Source organism: Ranitomeya imitator, chromosome 3 (assembly GCF_032444005.1).
Source record: "Ranitomeya imitator isolate aRanImi1 chromosome 3, aRanImi1.pri, whole genome shotgun sequence".
NCBI classification, from domain to species: Eukaryota; Metazoa; Chordata; class Amphibia; order Anura; family Dendrobatidae; genus Ranitomeya; species Ranitomeya imitator.
In genome coordinates, this window is record NC_091284.1 from 435249198 (window position 1) to 435268533 (window position 19336).

Here is a 19336-nt window from a genome sequence, read left to right on the forward strand (position 1 = left end):
ATTTGGTCAGTATTTTACATCAGTATTTGTAAGCCAAAACCAGGAGTGGGTGATAAATACAGAAGTGGTGTATATGTTTCTATCATACTTTTCCTCTGATTTTTCCAGTCCTGGTTTTGGCTGAAAAATACTGATGTAAAATACTGGTTTTGGCTGAAAAATACTGATGTAAAATACTGACCAAATACTGCTAGTGTGACGGCAGCCTCAAATGACGGCACATTTCTAGCGCACGCCCATTTTGACACAGCAACAGACGTTAGCGTGCACATGAAATTAAATGGAGTAATGTCCTTATTGTATGTAAGATATGAATGCATATAACATAGGCAATTTAGAAAAATTAAAGCATTTGGAACTTTTGTTATTTGTCTGCTATGATGCTGTCCTTTCCATCTTTCACATGGACACGGCAAGTACAGCATGTGCCCGCTGAGGCTGGTAATCGGGGGTATTGGTGTATGAATTATGGTTGAGAAATAACCACTGCAAAACTGATGGGGGGAAGAAGTATTTATTTCTTTAGCATTGCCTACTGTTTGGCAACGTTTAAAAAAAAAAAAGAAAACCCTTTAAGTTGTACAGTATACAAAACTAATCTAAAGCCAGCAATACATATATTCAGTGTCGGACTGGGGTGCAATGGGTCCCGCTGTTTAGCCCATTCAAATGTTATTTTACCCTCTTTCACAAATTTACATTGAGTAGTTTGAGTAGTATGAGAATTTGTTCTGTTTCTACAAAGTGTATTGTACCAACTAAAGGTCATATAAGGGGGCATGTGGCCCAATGCTGTATAGAGGCCCACTGGAATCACCTGTTCCTCTGTGGGCAAGTGCGGGCCTGTGTATATTAAATTATTGTTCCCCAATCTGCCAATATCAGTGGCATTTGGTGACCATCTGCTGTATATTGGGCTATCCCAACTTTCCCCAGATGGCAGAAGGCAGTAAGATTAGGCTGTTGGATTCAACATGTCAATCTTGTTGTTCTCTTCAACAAGGGTACAATAATTACAGTATGTATAGTTAGTGAGTGGTACCTACAAGCCGTTTTTTATATTACTGTGTGAAACCACATCTGCTGACAGATTCTCTTTAAAGTTACAACCATGCAATAATCACATAATACTCACACCCTAACCCCATACCCTACTCTATACAGTGGATGCATAAGAATCTAGAATCAGGGAAGCATAAGCAAGTATATATTTTATTATATTTACTGTAATTATTGAATTATTTTATGTACAAGCATAGCTAAAAAATATTGCAATGAATATGAATAAAAAATTATCTATTCACTTAAACACTGTGTACACTGTGCTTCTGTTTTGTTGAGACTGGAGCCATTTTGAGTGAGTCATATAGATACTGTGTGGACGGTACGGAGGGATATTGTAGTCATCCAAATCAAGTTCTTCTTTCACCAGGAATCCTTCATTATCAAGAGTGCGACACCAGCAAATGTCTTTGCTGTAAATAAAAATGTAAAGAAAACATGTCAGAATGAAATCTGGAAAAAAGTTTTAGCAGTAATTAGAAAATACGTATATGGCTAAATGTGCATTAATGATCATTTATAAAATCCAGTATGGTTACTATATGCTTGCACCACCAAATCTACCTCCCAGATCTTGCCAATCACAGCTTGGCAACTTCTGTGACTGCAAAATAAGTTGCAGAACTGTGATTGGCAGTAACTGTCAGGGAGGGGAAAAAGCGCATGCCCCCAGAGAAGACTCTGAGGAAGCGTCCAGTTGAACCTCAAGCAGAGATTTCTCATGCTGCGCTTCAAAAGCTACAAATGTGAATTATATTTGCAGAGCGATGTTATGTAAAATGGAAAAAAAACAGTAGAATCATGAGAGCTGAGGGATTATTTCCTAGGTGTTTAACTAATTTAAATTAAGTTGGCCATACGTGAGTTAGGTGTTGGTCGAACATACAGTATGTTCAGCAGACAGCTATCTCTCCCAACTCCCCCATACACATGAGCGCTTAGCTTTAGCCCCTTTATGACCATGAGATTTTTGTTTTCTATGCTTTCTATTTTTCCTCTCCTTCCAAGAGCCCCATCGTTTTTATTGTTCCTTTAATATAGGCACACAAGAGCTAGGTTTTGTCTCGGATGAGTTGTAGTTTTAAATGACACTATTCATTTTACCAGACAAAGTACTGAAAAGAGGGAAAAAAAATCAAACAGGTTGAAACGATGAAAAAAGAAACCGTACGATTCTGTCACTGTTTTTTGGATTTTATCTTTACAGCATTTGAGGTAAAAATGACCTGGCAGTATGAGTCTTCAAGTCATCAAGACCTGTTTTGTCTCGCTAATTGCATTTTTTCATTGCATTTTTTAATGTGATTTTTTACATGCATTTGTATAACACTTTTTTCTGCTGCATTTTTTTTTCCTCTTTTTGTTGTGTCATGTTTTAAATAAAACTAACTTGTTTTGGAAAACTACTGTTACTTAGTTTTGATAAAACTGTATTGATAACATTATTTGAAGATTACATACACTTTTATTGCATTTCTGCTAAGGGAAAAACTATAAATATACATATGCATTTTTTATCTGCCAATTCTTCTCATCTCAGTTAACTCTATAGGAAAATCCACAAATAAAATGCTTATATACTGCAAGAGAGGTTAACTTGTCTCAGATTTCAAAATAGCACCATATGTCAGTTTCCGCAATGTAAAAGAAAGCACAGTAAGATTTACATAAATACCCTATACTTTTCAGGAACTGGAATATGCTGCGTTTTTTGTGTAGTGAAAATATGCAGCATAAAAAATGTATCTAAATAATCATCCTAAGAACTTAGCCTAAGCGAATCCCACCTCCGGTAGGATCTAATACACTCACTAAAGGTATCTTCACACATAACGATATCGTTGCTTTTTGTGACGTAGCAACGATATCGTTAAGGAAATCGTTATGTGTGACAGCGACCAACGATCAGGCCCCTGCTGGGAGATCGTTGGTCGCTGAACAAAGTCCAGAACTTTATTTCGTCGCTGGATCTCCCGTGGACATCGCTGGATCGGCGTGTGTGACACCGATCCAGCGATGTCTTCACTGGTAACCAGGGTAAACATCGGGTAACTAAGCGCAGGGCCGCGCTTAATAACCCGATGTTTACCCTGGTTACCAGCATAAAAGTAAAAAAAAACAAACACTACATACTTACCTACCGCTGTCTGTCCCCGGCGCTGTGCTCTGCACTCCTCCTGTACTGGCTGTGAGCGTCGGTCAGCCGGAAAGCAGAGCGGTGACGTCACCGCTCTGCTTTCCGGCCGCTGTGCTCACAGCCAGTGCAGGAGGAGTGCAGAGAAGCAGAGCGCTGGGGACAGACAGCTGTAGGTAAGTATGTAGTGTTTGTTTTTTTTTACCTTTACGCTGGTAACCAGGGTAAACATTGGGTTACTAAGCGCGGCCCTGCGCTTAGTAACCCGATGTTTACCCTGGTTACCCGGGGACTTCGGGATCGTTGGTCGCTGGAGAGCTGTCTGTGTGACAGCTCTCCAGCGACCAAACAGCGACGCTGCAGCGATCCGGATCGTTGTCAGTATCGCTGCAGCGTCGCTTAATGTGAAGGGGCCTTAAGGTACATGTCAGACATGGAGGCAATTGTTAGGCAATACCAATCAATGGGCACCATATGACCATGCTGTGGAGTAGGCAACAGGCTGACAGGAGGAGAGTTTTCCCTCTGTCAAACTCCTCAGGTGCCAAGGTTGCTACTGACCACAGCATCTGAGGAGTTAACTTGCTGGGACTGAACCGTAGCTCTTGTCTCAACAGTGACAGCAGGAGTTTTTATATTTATTTCCACTGGCCCGCTGTGTTAGATGTTTAGTTCCCGCCGCTGCACAGGGGGAATCTCGAACCATGTCTCCCATTGTCCTCCAGCCGCAGTGGAACCTGCTCAGCAGAGACGTTGATCCCAGCATCTGACTCAAGCTGATACTGTGCGCTTGTGTGCTGCTAGCTTTCCAGGCTCTGCCTTTGTAGCCAGCACTGTTCAGCAGCGAGCAGGTGTTTCAGGGACTAAGTCCTGCTTTACCCACACTAAGCATGCCCACGGGGCACATGCTCAGGTCCTGTTGCGGCCCAAATTGGACCATCAGGAAGGTCCCGGAGCGCTACTGCTATAAAAGCTAGTGTAAAATTATTAACTTGTGTGTGTAGATGAATGTCTGTCGATGGATGAAAGCTCTGAATCATTCCCATCCCTAGTGTTGTTGCCTGCTCACGAATGGTAGAGCTACCTAGCGCCCGACAGTGCTATCCTGCACAATTGCACAAGTTGCTGTGGCCAGTTAGCAGTGACTGCCTGACGGAGGCAATGTCACTATATATCCAGGAGAATCTGGCAAGAGGATTCATTAGGAAGCCAGTGTCACCTGTGGGGGCGGGGTTCTTCTTTGTGCAAAAGAAGAACAGAGAATTGCGTCCATGTATTGACTACCGGGGTCTTAACGCCATCACTGTTAAGAATAAGTACCCTCTGCCTTTGATATCTGAGCTCTCCGATAGACTACGAGGGGTGAGGGTATTTACTAAGTTAGATCTGCGGGGTACTTACAACCTGATTCTCATCCGTGAGGGGGATGAATGAAAGACGGCCTTTAATACCAGGGATGGGCACTATGAGTATCTGGTGATGCCCTTTGGGCTCTGTAATGCCCCAGCCGTCTTCCAAGACTTTGTGAATGACATCTTCCGGGATTTGCTCTCCACTTCAGTGGTAGTCTATCTGGATGATATTCTCATCTACTCTCCAGATATAGATTCCCACTGGAGAGATGATTGCAGAGTCTTCGACCTCCTATGGGCAAACTCCCTCTATGCCAATTTGGAGAAGTGTCTGAGCAGGAGTCCTTGCCTTTCCTGGGCTATCTCAGCCCAGGGATTAGCTATGGATCCTGCCAAGCTACAAGCAGTAATGGACTGGCAGGAACCTCATTCTCTCAAAGCGGTGCAGCGCTTTATGGGGTTCATTAATAATTATCGCCAGTTCATTCCCCACTTCTCCACTTTGGTAGTTCCCTTGGTAACCCTCACCAAGAAGGGTACAAATCCCAAATTGTGGTCAGAGGAGGTCTCCAAGGCCTTCTTATCTGTTAAGTCCCATTTTGCTAGCGCTCCCATCCTGCATTGTCCCGATGTAGATAAGCCCTTCATTATTGAGGTGGATGCCTCATCCGTCGGTGCTGGAGCGGTCCTCTTCCAAAAGGATGCTCAAAGTTGGAAGCATCCTTGCTTCTTCTACTGCAAGACCTTCACTCCGGCGGAGAGGAATTATTCCATTGGGGACAGGGAGTTGCTAGCAATGAAGTTGGCCTTTTCAGAGTGGAGATACCTCCTGGAGGGGGCTCGCTTTCCCTTCCAAGTTTACACTGACCACAAGAATTTGGTGTATTTGCAAACACCCCAGCGGCTAAATTCTCACCAGGCTAGATGGTCCCTGTTCTTCTCTCGATTCCACTTCACCCTTTATTTCCTATCCGGGGAGAGGAACATTCGCGCCGATGCTCTCCCATTCCGTGGTGTCATCAGAGGAGGAGGAGGAGGAGCCTTGGCTAATTGTGCCCTCCGAGAGTCTGGGAACTATGGCTCCGGTGTTGCTAGAGTCTGTGCACCCGGGCAAGACTTTCGTGCCATCTAATTTGTGACCGGAGGTTCTCTCTTGGGCTCACTCGTCCAGTGTGGGTGGACATTTCGGGATCAAGAGGATATCAGAGCTTCTGGCGAGGATGTACTGGTGGCCGTATATGGCCCGTGATGTCGAAGACTATATTTGAACTTGTGTCTCCTGTGCCAAGAATAGGTCTTCTCGACAACAGCCTGCTGGGCTACTTTACCCCCTACAGGTGGCTGATAGGCCCTGGTAGATGGTCGAGATGGACTTTGTGGTTGGCTTACCCAAGTCCCGTAGCTGCACTGTTATTTGGGTAGTTACCAATCATTTCTCTAAAATAGTGCATTTGGTGCCTCTCCCACGGTTACCTTCTGCACGGGCCTTGGCGGCGTTGTTTGTCAAACATGTCTTCCGCTTACACAGTATGCCTGATAAGATTGTCAGTGACCGGGGTCCCCAGTTTGTGTCTCGGTTCTGGAGAGAGCTTTGCCGCCTACTTAGTGTTGAGCTGAATCTCTCTTCAGCATACCATCCCGAGACAAATGGGTTGGTAGAGAGGGCCAACCATACCCTGGTCACATACCTACGACATTTTGTCTCAGCCAGGCAGGATGACTGGGCATCCCTGCTACCGTGGGCGGAGTTTGCCTTGAACAACACCGTAGCCGACTCCACTGGGCAGACTCCATTCCTCCTTAATTACGACCAGCATCCACGGGTTCCTGTGCCCATGCCTTCCGGCGACTCTAGGGTGGTAGACTGGGCAGTGGAAGAACGGGACATCTGGGACCGCACACAGGATGCCATCCGGACCTCCAAGGAGAGAATGAGGGTCTCTGCCAATGCACATCGGCGCCCCGCTCCGACCTTTTCTCCTGGCGACTTAGTGTGACTCTCCGCCCGCAATATCGGGCTGCGAGTTGAGTCCACTAAGTTTGCGCCTCGCTACTTAGGTCCCTTCAAGGTTCTGGAACAGGTTAATCCTGTGGCTTACCGTCTGGCTCTTCCTCCACGCCTGGGTATCACCGACACCTTTCATACTCCCGACTCCAAGACTTCTCTCATGCTGTGCCAATCCTCTGGAATGCTCTACCCCAAGATATTAGGACCATCCACAATTTGCATAGTTTTAGGCGCTCGCTCAAAACACATTTGTTCAGAGCGGCCTATCACGTTCACTAATCAAAGTCATTTTATGTTTGTGTGTGTGTGTAGCCCATTCACTATCCCTATCTATTCCCCAACCCCTGAAGATGGCTGGACCATCATTGTAACTACATCATTGTAAATACACACCTGTACTTTGTATCTCCCCCTCCTCATTGTAGATTGTAAGCTCTCATGAGCAGGGTCGTCTTATTTCGCTTTAATTATTGTATTGTTAACGTTGTTACTTATGACTTTTGTGTTTGAAACTGTTAAACGGTAAAGCGCTGCGGAATATGTTGGCGCTATATAAATAAAGATTATTATTATTATGTGTGCCTCTTAAAGCCCGTTTACATGTCCCGGTTTTCCGAATCATCTGCCGGGACATCGGGTTCGTCCACGGATGAGTACAAGGTGAATTCTATCTTGGGGTGCAAGGTGGTATGTGGCAAAACATACTATCTGGTGGACTGGAAGGGTCACGGCCCAGAGGACAGAACCTGTGGAGCACATTCGGGCTCCACTGCTCATTGCAGCCTTTGAACGTAGCGAGGCCCATGTTAGGTGTCGAGTCCCGCCACTGCGCAGTGAAAATCTCGAACCATGTCCACTTCGGTCTCCTATTCTCCTCCAGCCACACAGTGGAACCTACTCAGCAGAGACGTCAATCCCAGCATCTGGCTCAAGCTGATACTGTGCACTTGGGTACTGCTAGCTTTCCAGGCTCTGCCTTTGTAGCCAGCACTGTTCAGCAGCGAGCAGGTGTTTCAGGGACTAAGTCCTGCTTTTCCCACACTGAGCATGCCCACGAGGCGACCTTCCATTGGAGGTCAGGGGTCACATGCCCAGGTCCTGTTGCGGCTCGAATTGGACCATCAGGAAGGTCCCGGAGCGCTACTGCTATAGAAGGTTCGCATGGCCGCTCGGCCATGCGCTAGTGTAAAATTATTAACTTGTGTGTGTGTGTGTGGATGAATGCCCGTCGATGGATGAAAGCTCTGAATCATTCTCATTCCTAGTTTTGTTGCCTGCTCGCGAATGGTAGAGCTACCTAGCGCCCAACAGTGCTATCCTGCACAATTGCACAAGTTGCTGTATCCAGTTAGCAGCCACCGCAAGAGCGGCACCATGCGCAGATAGTGCGCTTTCCTGGCCCTAGTTAGGGTGGTTAGTGGCGTCCGCCAGAGAGGCGCTGCACGCACTCCTATGCGGTAAATATTTACTTTAGTTGTTCCCCCAGCACCGCAGTAGCGGTGTCGAGCGCATGAGATCTAGAAGGACTCTTACCCTGAGTCTTGGGGCAGAGTTCTGTGTCGCCTTGCTTGCGCTCTCTGTGCAGTTAACCCGTGTGTGTACTCACATTATACCACCATATAGTCTGTCATTACCAAGCTGCAGGTGTCTTAGCTGCACGGTGGACCCCGGACTGTGAATGCACCTTATATCATCTCTAATACCCTGTGCCTGCATCATCTATGGGATGTACTTGTATGTTATGATGAATGAACGTACTCTCCTTCAGAACTAGAATATACATAATTTTCTGCTTTAGCGGAATGAAAAATGTTGACACAAATGGCAACCATTTAAATGAATGGCCATTTATGAAATATGTGAATGTGCCAGGTATTAACCACTTTTACATTGATGCCAGGGTCACACGACTGTAGATTCTCTCATCTAAGAGAATTGACATGAATATGCTAATGAATCTCTCATTAGAGTGACAGCATAGTGTGATCTGATTCTCTCGGATGAGAGAATCAAGCAATGACTATGGCATGACAATACATCACCAGCTTTGACATCTCAAGTAATTTATAGTGAAGAAAGCGGCTGTGAAATGATATCTATTACATCAGCTAACCTAGTGTTAGGTGTTAAGTTCCCGCCACTGCAAAGGGGGAATCTCAAACCACCTCCGCTGCGGTCTCCCATTCTTCTCCAGCCGCAGTGGAGTCTGCTCAGCGCTTGGTTGCTGCTGCTCTTCCAGGCTCAGCTATTGTAGCCAGTACTAGTCAGCGGCGAGCAGACGCCTCTGGGACCAAGTCCTGCTTTTCCCCTTCTGAGTATGCCCAAAGGAAAACTTCTCATTGGAGGTCGGGGGTCACATGCTCAGGTCCTGTAGCAACTGCCATTGGTCCTCTAGGAAGGTCCTGAAGATGCTGCAACTATAAAAGGTTTGCATGGCCGCACGGCCATGCGCTAGTATCATTTGTGTATGTGCTTGTTGCCAGTTGATACACTATCAATCTCTCTACATGTGGTGTGTGTTCGTCTAGCTTTGGGAATACTCTCAGGCAGGCAGTTAGCGTCAGTGGGGGCAATTAGCTGCTTGGCTTAGCATCTGGTTCCTTTCTGTGTGCGGTTAGCATGGAAGAGTTCCAGAGCAAGCACAACCCTAGTTAGGGTATTATTCCCACGTGGAATCTTACGACTCTGTGTAGCAACAGGGTTCATTCATATTCAGACCGAGTGACAGGACCCGTGTCTGTACCGCCATATAATTTTGACATCATTACATCAGAGGTGGATTTTGTTCAGGTAAACTACTGTGACCCTGCAACCATGTTTCCTTCAAATTTTCTACTGTAACATCACAAAATTGCTTTCATCAGCTGTACTGTTCCCACTGTAACTGCTTAAATGGAATCTGTCAGTAGGATCAACCCTCCTTAGCTTTTTTTCATAGAAATCCATATTTTTCTTATATGTAAATGAGCTGTTCGGGAGGATGAGCATGACACAGATCTGTATAAGAATTTACCTCCAGAGCTTTTAATAAAAAGGGAGTTACCAGTTTGAATCATGTAACTAACACACAACAGTAGAACTGAACTTTGTCTCCTTACAAACACATTTGCTGCAGCTCTCACAGTTCTGCTGTACTGTAACACTATTGAAGCCCTGTCTGCCTGTGAGATAGAAGCTGAGAGGAACCTGCAGATGTGTCAGGTATAATGACACACAGCTCTGCAGTGAGATCAGGACAGCAGGGATCGGCCATTACACATCACACTGGTATCTCCCCTTCATGTAACAAAAGCTCTGGAGGCAGATTCTCATACAGATCAGTGTCCGGCCCATAGTCCTGGACGAGCTCATTTACAGATAAGAAAAATGTGGATTTGCCTGGAATAAGAAATCAGATCGCAGATATCAAGATATAATTTTATTCAGGTTCCTATGTCCTGTGTGCCCATATAGACTGCTTAAGAGGGTCGATATTACTGACAGTGTCCTTTACTGCTTGTTTGGACAGCGGGACCCTATCTAAAGACAGAGAATGCCGGCGTTACACAAAAGAAACTTTCCAGAAGTGTTGTTTTTCCTCAAGGTTTTGGTAAGACTCCAGGGTCTTTTCAACTCCTACAGGGCTCCTGGTGAGAGTTGGCAAATATGGCATTTGGACAGAGGATGTTATTATAAAAAACTGAGGAACTTTACAAAAATTCAAATCACGGTAATAATGATAATATAAAATAATACATATTAATGTCATTACCTGCCAACAGCAATTGCAGCTATTAGGAATGCAAGCAAAATTGCCAGAAGAACGGAGAGAATGACAACAATTACGATCATTCCTGCACTACGTCTACCAGGCCCAGTATCAATAGTACTTTTGTTCATTCCTGTTAAAAGAGAGTACAATTTCACATACATAGTATACCTGGTATAAATGTATATGCTGGACTGCACTCACAAAGACATAGTAACTATGGATAGTCAAAATGTAAATCTTGTTGATAATAACTAATAATAAAAAAAAGTTTAAAATAACATCTGGCAATAGTTTTTTTTAAAACATAAGAGACACAAAAATATCATCAAAAAGTTTCAAAATGCCATGTGTAAACCCCCTTCAGGCAAGTTTTGCTGTAGGATCTGGGATACTGGGTCCCTTTTTATTTATTTACCAAGCAAGCGTTTTCTAGCTGTGAAGTAGCAGTCAATCATCATTTTAAAATATGGTACCTGTTATGAGGTTGAATTTTTCAGACCAGCGCGTCTCTCTGGTTAGTGTAGTATTATTCAGCAAAACAAATTTAACCCTAGAAACAAAAAACAACAGTTCGGTTTTTAAACCTTTACACTTGTGAAAAATAAATCTGAATGATAAGAATATAGTCATAAATTAAGTTAGTTTCAAAGTATGTAAAACACTACTTTTTAATTTATGTGACCTGTGCTGTAGCTTATGGTAAAATCACTTAAAGCAATATTGAGGTTTTTCTTATTAGCTTATATAATAAAACTAGCTATTGAACCCGTTCTACGCCCGGGTGGCGAGCATTTATATTGGTATATGGTCTCCATCCTGGTATGTGCTGCTCCATCCTGCGTCCCCATCCTGTCATGTGCTGCTCCATCCTGCTTCCCCATCCTGTCATGTGCTGCTCCATCCTGCGTCCCCATCCTGTCATGAGTTGCTCCATCCTGCGCCCCCATCCTGTCATGTGCTGTTCCATCCTGCGCCCCCATCCTGTCATGTGCTGCTCCATCCTGCATCCCCATTCTGTCATGTGCTGCTCCATCCAGCGTCCCCATCCTGTCATGTGCTGCTCCATCCTGGGTCCCCATCCTGTCATGTGCTGCTCCATCCTGCGTCCCTATCCTGTCATGTGCTGCTCCATCCTGCGTCCCCATCCTGCCATGAGCTGCTCCATCCTGCGCCCCCATCCTGTCATGTACTGCTCCATCCTGCGCCCCCATCCTGTCATGTGCTGCTCCATCCTGCGCCCCCATCCTGTCATGTGCTGCACCCATCCTGCGCCCCCATTCTGACATGTGCTGCTCCCATCCTGCGCCCCCATTCTGACATGTGCTGCACCCATCCTGCGCCTCCATTCTGACATGTGCTGCACCCATCCTGCGCCTCCATTCTGTCATTTGCTGCTCCCATCCTGGTCCCCCATCCTGTCATGTGCTGCTCCCATCCTGCACCCCCGTTCTGTCATGTGCTGCTTCCATCCTGCACCCTGGTTCTGTCATGTGCTGCTGCCATCCTGCACCCCCGTTCTGTCATGTGCTGCCCTATTCTGTCATGTGCTGCTCCCATGCTGCGCCCCGGTTCTGTCATGTGCTGCTCCCATCCAGCGCCACCGTTCTGTAATTTGCTGCTCCCATCCATATGCCCCATACGCTGCTCCATTATGGTTGATGGCCCCCGTAAGATGCTCCATAGTATATGCCTCAAATGCTGCTCCATTATGGTTGATGGCCCCCATAAGATGCTCCATAGTATATGCCCCGTATGCTGCTGCATTATGGTTGATGGCCCGCATAAGATGCTCCATAGTATATGCCTTATATGCTGCTGCATTATGGTTGATGGCCCCCATAAGATGCTCCATAGTATATACCCAGTATGCTTCTCCATAAAGGTTTATGGCCCCCATTAGATGCTCCATAGTATATGCCCCGTATACTGCTCCATAAAGGTTTATGGCCCCCATAAGATGCTCCATAGTATATGCCCCGTACACTGCTCCATAAAGGTTGATGGCCCCCATAAGATGCTCCATAGCATATGCCCCGTATACTGCTCCATAAAGGTTTATGGCCCCCATAAGATGCTCCATAGTATATGCCCCATATGCTGCTGCATTATGGTTGATGGCCCCGATAAGATGCTCCATAGTATATGCCCCGTACACTGCTCCATAAATGTTGATGGCCCCCATAAGATGCTCCAGAGTATATGCCCCGTACACTGCTCCATAAAAGTTTATGGCCCCCATAAGATGCTCCATAGTATATGCCCCATACACTGCTCCATAAATGTTGATGGCCCCATAAGATGCTCCATAGCATATGCCCCGTATACTGCTGCGATATATATAAAAAAAAAATACCATACTCACCTATCGTCGCTGGGCGCCGAGTGCTGGGGGGCCAGAGCAGGCGGGGACACCGGCGCGCTGTGGGGGTCAGGTGTCGGAGTCGCCGCTAGCTCAGGCCCCCGACACTTGCTATAGTCACCTGGCCCTGATCCAGCGCTGTGCGCCGCTCCATGTTCCAGGTCATCTGGCTGTGACTGTTCAGTCAGAGGGCGGCTCGCATTAAGCGCGTCATCGCGCCCTCTGAACTGTGAACGTCACAGGCAGAGGACCCGGAAGATGGAGCGGCGCGCAGCGCTGGAACGGGCCAGGTGACTATAGCTTATACTCACCCTCCTGCCACGTCCCTGCTTCTCCGTTGGAGATCGCGGTGTGCGTTCAGTGCTTACGCATACCGCAATCTCCTGGGCTGCGTCACTCTGTGGGGTCCAGACTGCGCCGGCGCTTGCGCAGTCTATAAAGGCTTCGGACAGAGTGACGCTCCCAGCCTTATATTATAGATATTATTCTTTTTTTCCCAATGTGTATTAACTTGGATTCATTTAATTAAGTTGACATACTTTTTTATTCACAAAAATGCAAAATTTTTTCACTGCAGCTTTCAATGTGGATTTTGTGGGTATTTTTATCTGCATCCAAATAATTCAGTGAGCAAATTTTATTCATTTTCCATACTGAAAATGCTACAAGAATGATATCTTGGTAAAACAGTTTAAGGGCTTGCTCACATGAGCGTATACCTCGGACAAGTGCTATTTGATTTGTTTTTCGGATAGCACTCTGACCAATATTATTCTATGGGGCAAGTGCTAATGCACATTTTTACACTGACAGAATCATGCTGTAATTTCACTTTGAAATCGGATGCCACTCACCCATACGTGGATGCGTGGAAAACATCAGACTGCATTTGTATGACATCTGAGTGCAGTCCGATTTCCATTGACTCACAGAATGGAGAATATGGAGAAATTTTGTTCTCCATCTTCTCTTCATAGTGGGATATGATTCTCAATCAGATCACACTATCCTGACATTCTGACCAAACTCTGATCACAGTTTGCTCAAAGTGTTACTTGTATAATCGGCCCAATTCTCTAGGATGAGAGAATGTCTCACCGTAATCTTACAAAAACAAACACCTTTTTTCTAGATGATGTCATGTTGTTAATAGAGTAAAAAGACAACACACACTCACTCATACACACACACAAATCGGAACAATTTTGGAAATGCCATACATCTTAGATAACTGTTTGGCTCACGACTATCTTTTTTGACTTCCCCCCACACATCGACACTTGGCTGTACACCTTACAGACATTGCTTATCTCTTATTAAAACAAAAGGACAGGGTGTTTGAATTCATACTGTACAATTTTTCTCTCCCCCTCACATCAGTTGGGGGAAAGTAAGGAGGCCCTTATACACATTGCATGGTTGTCCAGTTGAAGGCTTGAATTGTAGAGGACAATCTAGTGTGATGAAGTAGTGTGACACTAGTCACTACTACTCACAGACTAGGCATGGGGCAGAGTAGTCAAGAGGTCCAAGGTCAAATGCCAAAAGCCTGGAAGGTATGCCAAAGACAGAGGGATTATCACGGATCCACCCCTCAGGGTGTCTGGGATGCAGTTACTGACAGCTCGGCCGTCCAATCTGGTATAATAAGGTATAATTTGATTGACAGCTTGGCCATCCAATCTGGTACAGGGGCATGCTGAGTTGTCAATGTGTTGATTGACAGCTCAGCTATCCAAGCCATGCTTCTTAACTGAGCTGTTTCCCAGAACTCTGCCAGACGTACATTCAGTGTGTGAGGTTTGTGGTTTCCTGTGCCTTGAGTTCTGTATGCTTGATCTGTTGCCTGACCTTGGACTTTGTTCTGACCATCCGCCTGTTTAACCTCTTTTGCTCTGATCCATTATCCTCCCGGTACTCTGACCTTGGAACATTACCTGACTACGCTTTTGTCTCTTCCTTCTGTTTATGACGTACCCTCTTGGCTTCTGACCTTGAACTCCTTGACCACTCTGACTCACAGCTTGGCCGTGCGAAGTGACTAGCGTCACAGGGATAAGACAAACGATTAGTCTGTGTGGGACAAAGTGACTATTGGGGTGGCCTGTGGGCAAGCTTTTCCTTGGTTTCTCTGGCTTAGAGCAGAAGATAAGACTCTGCCTACAGTCAGGCCCTGGGGCACGGGCATATCATTAGCTGAAAACTTCTAGCACTGATTACACAAGAACCACAAGATGGATTTATTCACCCCAGATACTGTATCATTTTATTCAGTATAACAGCAGCAACATGACAGTGTCTGTAGTTTACTTAGCAAAATCCGCTGAGAGGTTCACTTTAACTCGTAAATGAAAACTCTTGTTAGATATTTGATAACAGTTTAAAGAGGTTTTCCACATTTAGAACAGTGTACCCCAAAATCTGATACCCCTACGCCCCTTGTCTTGCTCTGATTTTCTTATCTTCCATGACAGGCAACTTATGGGGTTCAGTTTTCTAACAGTAGAAAGCCCCTTTAATTGATGTCCAAAAGCAAAAGAAAAAAAAAAAGCCATTTACTGCAAATTACTCAGGCTTTTGCAAAGAAGGTACATATGGGTAATGCACATCAAAATCATGCTTCAACTGCATTGCACCAGTTTGGGCAAAACTCTGTGGCTACCTGTATGGTTACCTTTGGATCTATTCACTTAGTCCAGGTTATTGCAATGATTTTCAGATTTTGCAAAAGAGAAGTGTTTTGCAGTTAAAACTGAAATAAAATAAAATGTGTAGATTGGTTCTTATACTTTCACAGCACTGCAAATGGTGCAATTTTATTTTAATTCAAGTACAAAACCATAAAAGGTTTAGGTTTATTCTCCATACATTGTGTACTGTATTGCCAAAATTCATTTATATGGCAGCTGTTTAGGGCCCTTGTTTCACTGCTCTTCTGTTTTTATGATACTGTGGAGTAAATTCCTTCATGGACTCTTGTGCAAACAGCCATGGGATGAAAAAAGTTGTGTAATGGTGTCAAATGCCATCGTACAGCTACATGGGCTAAAAATTATGAGTTAATGGAAAGCTTTCTAGTAGTGCAAATATAGCATGAATTGAGTATTGCCAAAATTATAGAATAAGAATAAACATTTAATTTTTTTAACGCACTTTGAACGCTATAAAAAAGGAACCCAAATACACTGTTGGGGGTTGGGAGACCCTATTATTGATTCTTCTGATAAAAGTTGTCTCTTTAAATGAGACAACAAAATTAAAAAAATCATTAAATGGAATCCATCACCCTCAATGCATTTTAGATTGGCTATACAATGTTGTAGGAGACATAGTCCCTACAAAAAAAATCACACTACCATTTTACCTGTTACGCCGGCGTCACACAGCCAAAGAATACTGCCGAGTGCTATGCGAGAAAACATTGCATAGCACTCAGACCAGTGTTAATCTATGGGGCAGCTCCCATCACCTTTTATTTTCTCAAGCGTAATCGATGTGCGTGTAAAATTGCAGCATGCTGCAATTGTCACCGATGTTCAGCCAAGACTCACCAATGCAAGCGTATGGGTGCGAGAAAAAAAATCGCACCACACTCGGACCATGCGAGTGCTGTCCGATTTTTATGCACCGATGTCCTTTGAAAAGTCGGCAATTCATCTGCCGCATACAGTAAAATCACAGAGTGACACGTTAGAATAGATAGATAGAATAGATATATACACATAGAATACATAAATATACAGATGTCAGTGACACACACATATATATGTATTTATATTACACAGACTGATAGAAGAAAAGCCGGCAATTCAGCAGCCGCGTAGAGTAAACTCACAGTAGGAGCCAACAGGATAGAAGAGATCGATTACATACAGTAAAAACACATAGAATAGGTAGATATACAGATGTTTGTGACAAATACAATTGGTACATTGTGTTTGCAGCTTACTGTACATGTATTTAATTAACCCCTTAATCCCATATGACGTACTATCCCGTCGAGGTGGGGTGGGCTTTAATTCCCACCGACGGGATAGTACGTCATAGGAGATTGGCCGCGCTCACGGGGGAAGCGCGGCCGATCGCGGCCGGGTGTCAGCTGCCTATCACAGCTGACATCCGGCACTATGTGCCAGGAGCGGTCACGGACCGCCCCCGGCACATTAACCCCCAGCACACCGCAATCAAACATGATCGCGATGTGCCGGCGGTATAGGGAAGCATCGCGCAGGGAGGGGGCTCCCTGCGGGCTTCCCTGAGCCCCCCGCAGCAACGCGATGTGATCGCGTTGCTGCGAGGGTCTCCTACCTCCTTCCTCCTTGCTGGACCCGGATCCAAGATGGCCACGGATCTGGGTCCTGCAGGGAGGGAGGTGCCTTACCAAGTGCCTGCTCAGAGCAGGCACTTGGTAACGCTGCAGCGCTGTTTGACAGATCGGTGATCTGTCAGAGTGCTGTGCAAACTGGCAGATCATCGATCTGTATTGTCCCTTCCCCTGGGACAAAGTAAAAAAGTTAAAAAAAATTTTTCCAAATGTGTAAAAAAAAAAATAAAAAAAAATAGTCCTAAATAATGAAAAAAAAAAAAAATATTAATCCCATAAATACATTTCTTTATCTAAATAATAAAAAACAAACAATAAAAGTACACATATTTAGTATCGCCGCGTGCGTAACGACCCGACCTATAAAACTGGCCCACGAGTTAACCCCTTCAGTAAACACCGTAAGAAAAAAAAAAAAACGAGGCAAAAAACAACGCTTTATTATCATACCGCCGAACAAAAAGTGGAATAACACGCGATCAGAAAGACAGATATAAATAACCATGGTACCGCTGAAAGCAGCATCTTGTCCCGCAAAAAAACGAGCCATGATACAGCATCATCAGCGAAAAAATAAAAAAGTTATAGTCCTGAGAATAAAGCGATGCAAAAATAATTATTTTTTCTATAAAATAGTTTTTATCGTATAAAAGCGCCAAAACATAAGAAAATGATTTAAATGGGGTATCGCTGTAATTGTACTGACCCGAAGAATAAAACTGCTTTATCAATTGTACCAAACGCGGAACGGTATAAACGCCTCCCCCAAAAGAAATTCATGAATAGCTGGTTTTTGGTTATTCTGCCTCACAAAAATCGTAATAAAAAGCGATCTAAAAATGTCACATGCCCGAAAATGTTACCAATAAAAACGTCAACTCGTCCCGCAAAAAACAAGACCTCACATGACTCTGTGGACCAAAATATGGAAAAATTATAGCTCTCAAAATGTGGTAATGCAAAAAATATTTTTTTGCAATAAAAAGCGTCTTTCAGTGTGTGACGGCTGCCAATCATAAAAATCTGCTAAAAAACCCGCTATAAAAGTAAATCAAACCCCCCTTCATCACCCCCTTACTTAGGGAAAAATTAAAAAAATGTAGTTGGAGCGCCCCCAGGCACAAGGCCACGACGTTTCGGTACCGGGCCTCTCCGGTTCGGTTCTGAGGCTGTCACGGTGGCTAGACCCGGTCCGCGACCCTGCTAAGGGGCATCCAATGAAGGTGGTGGTATAGTCTGTCAGGAGTTCGTCACGCCACCTGTGTTGTTCGGTCAGGGTGACCGACGCTGCTGTAGGGTCCGCTGGGGTGATGGAATGGCAGCTGGATGGTATACCTTCCCACAGGTGAAGTATGTCCCCAGGGCTTCCCAGTAGGGTGGATGGTGATGGTGTGAGGTGCAGGCAATAACGAGGACACAGGGTTGCAGTCTCTTTACCTTTTACTGAAGGCTTCAGTTCACTCAGTCCAGAGCACGTTCAACCGGGCTATCAGAGAAAGTAGAAAAAGAACTATAGACAATAGGGATCACGGGTAAACAAAGGGACCCCTTTAAGAGTTAACCCTGGACAGGTTTAAAGCAGCAAACAGGAAACAGTTAAATAACTATGTACATACTCAGTTCTTCGAGGTTTAGTGCTGTAACTCAGAGGGTAGCACCGGTCGGAGTAGCCCAGCTGGATACTGACGGCTACCAGGTGCCACATAAAGGGCTCCCTCACTCCAGATGGGGGCCATATGGCTTTGCATATCTTTTTTCTCATCCGATACGGTATCAATGTCACTAATCGGTTGTTCAGGTATAATCTGGGTACGAATGTCACTTTTGGTAGTAGGTTCAGTAGCGGCAATAATGCCCACTGTGGTAGCAGTATTAGGAATTGTCAGTTCAGAGTTAGTCTTAGTCAGGGCAGCAGGTGGCGCTGCTACGGAGCTTATCAGTAGGTCTTCTGTTACTGGGGCAGGGTCGTTCTTCATACCTGTTTCAGATGTGGTCCCTCCGATGCCGGCCTGCTCCGTCTCCGCTGGGATCTGGAACGTTGACCACGGGGCCTTGCGCTGTGGCGTCGTCATCTCTGTTTGCAGTAGCGCGCTTTCCGGCAGGACCTTGCTTTCTGGCTTTGGAGCGCTAGAACTTCTTTCTCGCTCCGGACCACACGAGGCTGCCGACAGACGTCTGGTGAGGCCTCCGGTGATGATCTCCTTCCACCCGGCCTCAGCGCTCAGCTGCATCCGCCGGAGTCGATCGCCGAGCTCGTCCACTCCAGCCGGCAGGAAGTCGGGGCCAACAGGTGACGCCTGGCCGCGGTATCTCTCTGGGTAGCTGGGGGAGTCCTCTGCTCCGACC

The 19336-nt window shown here is 45.3% G+C and overlaps 1 protein-coding gene across 2 annotated transcripts in view; it reads right to left on the reverse strand.

Annotated features, from left to right (window-relative positions):
* Positions 1–495: 495 nt before the first annotated feature.
* LOC138670195 (uroplakin-3b-like protein 1) overlaps positions 496–19336 on the reverse strand; it is a 59879-nt gene continuing 41038 nt past the window's right edge. For both annotated transcript variants that reach the window (XM_069757312.1, XM_069757313.1), the window contains 3 exons: positions 10781–10857; positions 10308–10437; positions 496–1475 (listed from right to left, as the gene is read on the reverse strand). In XM_069757312.1, coding sequence (XP_069613413.1) covers positions 1301–1475; positions 10308–10437; positions 10781–10857 — 382 coding nt within the window. In that variant the 3' untranslated portion in view covers positions 496–1300. The remainder of the gene's footprint in view (positions 1476–10307; positions 10438–10780; positions 10858–19336) is intronic.